This window comes from Trichomycterus rosablanca, chromosome 26 (assembly GCF_030014385.1).
Source record: "Trichomycterus rosablanca isolate fTriRos1 chromosome 26, fTriRos1.hap1, whole genome shotgun sequence".
Taxonomy (NCBI): domain Eukaryota; kingdom Metazoa; phylum Chordata; class Actinopteri; order Siluriformes; family Trichomycteridae; genus Trichomycterus; species Trichomycterus rosablanca.
Window position 1 is genome coordinate 6,990,357 of NC_086013.1, and position 9,394 is coordinate 6,999,750.

Here is a 9,394-nt window from a genome sequence, read left to right on the forward strand (position 1 = left end):
ACCATAGTATGTGGTGGAATCTTTCACAGAGATGTCAAGAATTACTTACAAACATTAAGCAGAGGTGAGAATCGAACCCATATTTTTTGTGGCACCCACTATACCAAAAGCACCACAGTTCCACCCAGTATCAGCCTATTTAAAATACTAAATCTGTCTGTCTTTGTCAAAAAGCTAAAATATGGTCTTGGATTACACTTTCACAAGAGTGTGACAAAAATCCACACAAAATGTTTGGATGAATTATGTTTTTGCCATGACCATGATATGACATTTTTTTTAAATGTAGACTTCCCGTCAAAAGTAAGATGTAAAAAAAATGTTTTATGGTGTTTTAGGTCCTATGTATCGTCTGGAAAAACAAATGGAACCAAATGTGGCTGTTGACCTGGACAGTACACTGGAGGCTCAAAACACACTGGAGTTTTGTCTAGTCCGAGAAAACAGTGAGTATTCACAGTACTTTGCGTTGTAAAGTGTCAAAACAGAGTGCCTTACATATACTTCATTCTCACAAATTTGCCTAACCTTTTTGTTCGCTGTGAGGTTTGGTGTGTGTATGTACTGTATATGTGTATATTAGGGCTGGCTCGATACGACTTTTTCGTCCGATACCGATACTGCAAATTGAGTATCTGCCGATACTGATACCAATCCGATATCATCATTTCTCCTCTCAAACAACTAAGCAGTAATAAAACATGTCTCAGTGCACCATGGTTAAACTAGCTATCTAAATAACAATGCTCAGACTGTAAAACAAATATTTCACAGGAATAAATACATAACCTACAACATCACACTTATACAAAACTGCTGTTTTTATTTTAACTTTTACACACAGAACATTTAGCAGTATTTTTGTCTTGTTTAACAGCTCCATACAAACATTCTCTTCAAAATCCAGCAGGGTTTTTTAATATGCACGCTTTGGTTTTTAATAATCTAAAAACGTGACAGAACTTTAACGGAAAATTTCAACCAAACACTGTGTCAATTCTAATTGGTCCATCGCATTTGATTGACACCCACATCTTCCAATTGTAGACACTTTATACGACACGCCGTAAAACAGTGTTTTTAGTTGTGGCAGTAGTAGATGATTTCTTAAAATGCTAAAAGTAGTTCAGTGTGTTTTAATTTCTTAATGGCCTTATTTACATAAAGTGTTATTTACATTAAGCAACAGTATCGGATCGGATTACACTTTTTTTTTTTTTCCTTCCGATATCCGATCCAGTGATTTGGGCCAATATCGGTGCCAGCCCTAATGTGTGTGTGTGTGTGTGTTTTTATTTCTTTTTTTATATACTGATCAGCCATAACATTAAAACCAAACATTTTGTCCACACTCACTGTCTATTTTATCAGCTCCACTTGCCATATTGCACTTTGAAGTTCTACAATTACGGACTGTAGTCCATCTGTTTCTCTGCACACTTTTTTAGCTTGCTTTCACCCTGTTCTTTAATGGTCAGGACTCTCCCAGAACCACTACAGAGTAGGTATTATTTGGGGGTTAGATCATTTTCAGCAGTGACAATGACATGATGGTGGTGTGTTACTGTGTGTTGTGCTGGTATGAGTGGATCAGACACAGCCATGCTGCTAGAGTTTTTAAATACTGTGTCCACTCACTGTCCACTCTATTAGACACTCCTACCTAGTTGGTCCACCTTGTAGATGTAAAGTCAGAGACGATCGCTCATCTATTGCTGCTGTTTGTCAGTGGTCACAGGACGCTGCCCGCGGGGCGCTGTTGGCTGGATATATTTTGGTTTGGTGGACTACTCTGTCCAGCAGTGACAGTGAGGTGTTTAAAAACTCCAGCAGCGCTGCTGTGTCTGATCCACTCATACCAACACACCACACACTAACACACCACCACCATGTCATTGTCACTGCAGTGCTGAGAATCATCCACCACCTAAATAATACCTGCTCTGTAGTGGTCATTTGGGGTCCTGACTACTGAAGAACAGCATGAAAGCAGGCTAGAAAATTGTAGAGAAACGGATGGTCTACAGTCAGTAATTGTAGAACTACAAAATGGTTCTATATGGTAAGTGTAGTTGATAAAATGGACAGTGAGTGTAGAAACAAGGAGGTGGTTTTAATGTTATGGCTGACCGGTGTATATATAAATATGGTGTACATATATATTTAACACACACACTTATGTACATACATACATACATACACACACACACACAGATCAGGCATAACATTATAACAAAACAGCCCTGACCCATCGAGGCATGGATTCCACTAGATCCCTGAAGGTGTGCTGTGGTATCTGGCACCAAGATGTTAGAAGCAGATCCTTTAACTCCTGTAAATTGCAAGGTGAGGCCATGGATTGGACTTGTTTGTCCAGCACATCCCACAGATGCTCGATTGGATTAAGATCTGGGGAATTTGAAGGCCAAGTCAACACCTCAAACTCGTTCTTGTGCTCCTTAAAGCATTCCTGAACCATTTTTGCTTTGTGGCAGGGCACATTATCCTGCTGAAAGAGGCCACAGCCATCAGGGAATACTGTTTACATGACAGGGTGTATATGGTCTGCAACAATGCTTAGGTGGGTGGTACGTGTCAAAGTAACATCCACATGGATGGCCGGACCCAAGGTTTTCCAGCAGAACATTGCCCAAAACATCACACTGCCTCCGCATGCTTGCCTTCTTCCCATAGTGCATCCTGGTGCCATGTTCATAGGCACCCTGACTGGTCTGCGGCTATGCAACCCCATAGGCAACAAACTGTGATGCTCTGTGTATTCTGACATCTTTCTATCAGAACCAGAATTAACTTCTTCAGCAATTTGAGCTACAGTAGCTCGTCTGTTGGATCGGAACACACGGGCCAGCCTCTGCTCCCCACGTTTATTAATTAGACTTGGCCGCCCATGACTCTGTCGCAGTTTACCACTGTTCTTTACTTGGACCACTTTTGATAGATACTGACCACTGCAGACTGGTAACACTCCACGAGAGCTGTAGTTTTGGAGATGCTCTGACCCAGTCGTCTAGCCATCACAATTTGGCCCTTGTCAAACTCGCTCAAATCCTTACGCTTGCCATTGTTCCTGCTTTTAACACATCAACTTTGAGGATAAAATATTTACTTGCTGCCTAATATATCCCACCCACTAGCAGGTGCGGTGATGAAGAGATAATCAGTGTTATTCAATTCACCTTTCAGTGGTCATAATGTTATGCCTTGTCGGTGTGTATACATATACAATCCCAAATCCGAAAAAGTTGGGACAGCATGTAATAATAAAATAATTAAAAAAAAAAAAATTTTAATAAAAAAGATTTTTCATGTTTTGTCTGGTCAACTTAATTTCTATTTCTGCATTGCAGGCCTGCAACACATTCCAAATAAAGTTGGGACAGTAAAGCATTTACCACTTTAATGTTGCCATTTCTTTTCACCACACTTAAAAGATGTTTTGGCACCGAGGACACCAAGCGATTAAGGGTTTCAGGTTTTATTTTGTCCCATTCTTCCTGCAAACACGTCTTAAGATGCGCAACAGTATGGGGTCGTTTTCGCATTTTTTGTTTCAAAATTCTCCACACATTCTCTATTGGGGACAGGTCAGGACTGCAGGCAGGCCAGAACTGCCATGTAACTCCCTATTGTAGTGCTTGACAAAGGTTTGCCAAAGTAATCCCTTGCCCATGTGGTTATAACAGCTATCGTTGAGTGGCGATGCAGTGTCGAATATTAGGGCGTTCAGCTTAAGCTTGCGCCCCTGGCCTTTACGCACTGAAATTCCTCCTAATTCCTTGAATTGTTTAATGATATTGTGTACTTTAGAAGGGAAATATGCAAATTCCTGCTTCTTTTGTCACCTGTTGACATCACCTGTTTTGAATCACATCATTATTTAGTTTCTTCACCTCATTACTAGCCCTAAATTGCCCTCATCCTTAACTTTTTTTGGAATATGTTGAAGGCCTGAAATGCAGGAATGGAGGTATATTAACAAATAAGTTGAGCAGACAAAACATGAAATATTTTGGGTTCAAACTGTCTGCAATCAAATGAAAGTCAAAGTAAGTGTAAGGAACACTGCATTTTTATTTTATTTGCATTTTCCATGCTGAATTTTCCAGAAACTTTTTTTTGATTTGGTGTTGTATATAGTCAAGTCAAGTCAAGTCAACTTTATTTATATAGCGCTTTTTACAATAGACATTGTCTCAAAGCAACTTTACAAAATCCAGGACCAACAGATACAAAAACCCCTGTTGAGCAAGCCGAGGGCAACTGTGGCAAGGAAAAACTCCCTGAAAATTACAGGAAGAAACCTTGAGAGGAACCAGACTCAGCAGGGCCCATCCTTCTTGGGTGGCCTGGAGGATACTTTAAATAAATACACGATTTACACATCATACAAACACAGAATTAAATGATCTAAAAGTCATAACTGGTAATAAATAGATAAATAAACAATTAAATAATAATAGAGTTGTTATCCGCTCTAGTCTTCAATAAAGTCTGTAGTGATTTCTTGTCGTTGCAATTACTCCAGACCAGTCACATCTGACAGGAGCAGCATCGTTGTCCCGGCAGTCTCGACTTCAATCCTTAACCTCGGCGGGTAAACAGGTTTCCATCAGAATGCCCTCGGGGTAAAACAACAGAGAATGTAGTTAATAATGTACAATGCTAGTTGACAAACAGTTTTACAGAGAGTTTTAGACTCCGGCAGCCCTAATTATTACAGCATAACTAAAAGGGAGAGCAAGCAGGTAACAAGGTCATGAAGGCTTTCACAGGACATCAGCGCCCATCTCCCCACCGTCACCAAACCTGAGTGATCGGACAAGAGAGGCAGAACGACAGCAACCCAACATCCCTGATCACCACAAGTTTCTATGACCAAGAACCCCCAAGCTCTGCGCCTTTGTCTATACTAATCAAAAGCCTGAGAAAATAAATATGTTTTCAGTCTAGACTTAAACATTGAGACTGTGTCCGAATCCCGAATAGAGGCAGGAAGATTATTCCAGAGTTGTGGAGCTTTGTAGGAAAACGCTCTTCCACCAGCCGTGATCTTTTTAATTTTAGGAACTATAAGTAACCCTGCATCTTGTGAACGAAGTGGACGCGCTGGGCTGTAGTGATTAATAAGTTCACTCAGATACTGTGGAGCCAGACCATGTAGCGCTTTATAAGTTAGTAAAAGTATTTTGTAATCAATGCGAAATTTAACTGGCAGCCAGTGAGTATATATACTGTGTATACAGTATATATACACACACAAGGGTTCAGTACTTTTTAAAACTCTATTTATTAAGGGTTTTTTAAAAACAAATCACATCACGTTACCGTACGATATATTTTTCCCAGCGTTGTACCAACTTTTTTATGCCATCAGCAAAAAATGTTTTTGGTTAAGTGTGTAGCCACTGATGCACCACATCATCATCACATGAAAATCTTCTTCCCCTTAAAGCTCCAAAAAAGTGATAATCAGATGGTGCTAAATCCAGACTACCTCTTTCAGACATGACCAATTACTACTTCTCCTGCGCTCACCGTTTCCAACGACAATATAAAAGTGTGGAAACTTTTTGAAGATCCCCTGTGTATTTTTTTTAAATTTTTTTATTTTTATATTTCTTGTTCTAGACTTTGTCCCTCTCTCTTTTTTCACCCACCCCTTTTCTTCTCTTTACAGGCTCCAGAGGAGAGGAAAGCTCAGAGGAGGATCCACCCATAGACATCAGTGCTGTACAAGATATGTTAAACAGTCACCACTACAAATCGTTTAAGATAAGCATGATTCACAAGCTCCGCTTCACCACTGATGTTCAGCTAGGTATGTTACCCTCTGAGAAATTGTGTAAAATACTGCCCCAGCACTGACATGTTGTTATCTATTATATATATTATATATTTATTTAGATTGTTAGGATCTTTTACAAAGCCTCTCACTGACTGTTTGTTAGTGTATTGTCTGTAGTGTTAAACACATTTGCTGTCCTTATTGTATTTATCATCTGTGATAAATAGTTTGTAGTACACCAAAATTAGAATAAATTTTGACAGCACTTTTTAGCAACTACAAACATGATACTGCTCTTATTAACCTTAACATGCTGTGTTTTAGGAATATCGGGTGAGAAGGTGGAAATTGATCCTGTCACTAATCAAAAGACAAGCACGAAGTTCTGGATCCGACAGAAGCCCATCTCAATTGATTCAGACCTACTGTGTGCATGTGACCTGGTGGAAGAAAAAAGTCCAAGTTAGTTATTAATAGTGCTTTATAGTTAGTCTAAATTATGTCCTTTCATTTGGCCAAAATACACTTGATTTCTTTCGATAACCGTGTATAAGATACAATACATTTCTGTAAAAATATATGCACATTCATAACGTGCATAAAATCACTTTTATTGTACAATGTTAAATGCTTACATATTTGGCAGCAGTTTAAGTAAGGCTCTTTACTGTTCCATCATGACTGTGGGTGTGTTCAAAAAGCTAGGGAGCTCTCTACATAGACAGCATTTTACGTCAGCCTATGCACTCCCGAGAATGAGGCTGTTCGAAATCCTAGATGCCTTAATATCCTCACTACTAAGGCATCTTAACATTTCAATGTTATTTTGACTCAAGAAGTAGTGAGCATCGGAAGCGTCCTTAGTGATCAAGGCAATCTCTGCATTCAGTGCGGCAGCTCTTCTCTCACAGAAAAATAATAAAAACATGGCTGACGGGGCAGAGAAACGATCGGAGTTATTTTCAAACGTAAATAAATTATTATTGATTTTTAACTTGTGTAAACTTGCACGAGTGTTTTTATTTGCACGTTTGGGCTTGTCAGCGAATTTAACCGTTTTCGGTACACGAAGGGAAATAGGGAGAAGAGAGTTAGTTGACAATCTAGCACGCTGTGCCACCCCATCCCATTGGTTTGAATGACAAGATGCTAAATGCGAAACCCGATGTAATCGCTGTCTAAGTAGCGTGTTCGAATAACCTGACTTATAAGTCATTGACTTATTAGAATCCTCTCTACTAAGGCAGCTCCCTAGGTTTTTGAACACACCCTGTGTCTGTGTACACAAAGTTCCATAAAGACATGGTTTGACAAGTTTGGTGTAAAGAAACTCCAGGGGCCTACCAGACCTTCTCGTCAAACATCAGTGCCTGACCTCACCAATCAAATGTGAAAAAGCCCCCAAAGTCTTGTCTAAGGCTTTTTCAAAAGAGTGGAGGAGGCTTTTATTGCAGTTTGGGGGGAACACCTAGGGGGTGGCACGGTGGCTCAGTGGGTAGCACTGTCACCCTACAGCAAGAAGGTCCTCGGTTTGATTCACAGGTGGAGCAGCTTGGGTTCTTTCTGAGTGGAGTTGCATGTGTCTGAGTGGGTTTCTCCGGAAGCTCTGGTTTCCCTTCCACAGTCCAAAGACATGTAAGTTAGGTTAATTGGAGATATAAAATTGCCTGTGACAGTTTTTGACATTGAAAACTAGAAGCTTTGAATTTGAACCACTTAGCTCTTTATACAGTTGTCTGTGTTTTTCAATGTTCTGTTGAATGTAGTAATTTTTTATGCTTTCTTTGCAGGTCATGCAATATTTAAACTCACATATCTTAGCAACCATGACTACAAGGCTCTGTACTTTGAATGTGATGCTGCTACGGTCAACGAGATTGTGCTCAAGGTGTAGTTTCTTGTAGTTAATTTATTATCTTACTTCCTTCAAGAACACATTGGAATTTCTAAATGCAGTGTAATCATTGAGTATATAGTAATGTATAATTATTGATGTTTAGCTTATTGTCACATTTTATTCAATTGTTAGCTAATAAATTATATATATGGTTTCTCCTTTGCTTTCTTAGGTAAACTACATCCTGGAGTCCCGTGCCAGCACTTCAAGAGCTGACTATTTTGCTCAAAAACAACGCAAACTGAGCCGACGTACCAGCTTTAGCTTCCAGAAGGATAAGAAGTTAGGCCAGTAGGACATGTAGAAAAAGTGTCTTTCAACAAAGCAAAGCCAAGAAAAAAGATCCCTGTTAAACAAACCCCTGGTTGACATACATTATTCTTGTAAAAAAGAATTACAAAGATGTTTAAAAAAATAAATAAAAATTGATAAAAAAGAAATCAACAATGCAGACTAATGGAGACCAGTCAACCAATGAAAAACAGATAGAAGGTAAGTAGAGGAGGGCTGGCTGAGAGGCTATAGTCATGGAGGAGATTTTATCCCTGCTCTTTGGATGGGAGGAATAGTATTTCTGTCTCTTATATCCATCATTAAGACATTATCCAGTTGTTTGTAAGCACATGTGTATAGAAGGCAGCAAAAAGCACTAGTTTTAAAGCAAGTTTATCTGACCTATGATGTAAATAAAGCTACGACTATTGTTACTTTGTTTTGGGATGAAGCATGTGCTTGTCTTCAAAATCTCAGATTAATTGCTGTTCATGGGGGTGACCAAGAGGCAGGGAATTAAGAATTAATAAAGTAGGAGGGGGAGAAAGATTTAATGGTGTAATAAAAATAGTGTACTTAATGAAATTAATAAAAAACTCAAACTAAAGTCTGTGTACTTAATGTAAACCATGATACTTAATGTCTGTATACTACTTTTTAACCATATCATAGCTTTGATGTAATCTGCTATAAAGGATCTAAAAGTAAAAAAAAAAATAATAATAATTGAATGAAGGTAATATTTTACCTAATCACACATTTTTAGTCTTGGTAATAAAGTAAATGACAAACACACTGCTTGTTGTGCCAGTGTTTTCCCTGTACATAAGATACCTTTTATTAATCAATCCCCATGGGCAAAAATCGAGTGTAACAGCAGCTTTAGGTAAGTACAGTTAGAGAAAATAAAAAAAGAGCAAAATAAATGTATTGACTATGTAGTGGCAATAACTACTATACAGTAGTATGACAAATTCTACAGTATACAGAACTACAGGTATACAAACTATACAGAAAAACTATATATACAGTATCTCACAAAAGTGAGTACACCCCTCACATTTTTGCAAGTATTTAATTATATCTTTTCATGGGACAACACTATACAAATGAAACTTGAATATAACTTAGTCAGTGTACAGCTTGTATAGCAGTATAGATTTACTGTCTTCTGAAAATAACTCAACACACAGCCATTGATGTCTAAATAGCTGTTAACACAAGTGAGTACACCCCACAGTGAACATGTCCAAATTGTGCCCAAAGTGTCAATATTGTGTGTGACCATCATTATTATCTAGCACTGCCTTAACCCTCTTGGGCATGGAATTCACCAGAGCTGCACAGGTTGCTAATGGAATCCTCTTCCACTCCTCCATGATGACATCATCTACTTTTTGAAGCCAACCTCTGGATAT

The 9,394-nt window shown here is 38.7% G+C and overlaps 1 protein-coding gene across 1 annotated transcript in view; it reads left to right on the forward strand.

Annotated features, from left to right (window-relative positions):
- mapkap1 (MAPK associated protein 1) overlaps positions 1-8,583 on the forward strand; it is a 38,935-nt gene extending 30,352 nt beyond the window's left edge. Inside the window, exons 8-12 of the mRNA XM_062988934.1 lie at positions 339-446; positions 5,699-5,839; positions 6,131-6,268; positions 7,597-7,694; positions 7,876-8,583. Coding sequence (XP_062845004.1) covers positions 339-446; positions 5,699-5,839; positions 6,131-6,268; positions 7,597-7,694; positions 7,876-7,998 — 608 coding nt within the window. The 3' untranslated portion in view covers positions 7,999-8,583. The remainder of the gene's footprint in view (positions 1-338; positions 447-5,698; positions 5,840-6,130; positions 6,269-7,596; positions 7,695-7,875) is intronic.
- Positions 8,584-9,394: the final 811 nt, after the last annotated feature.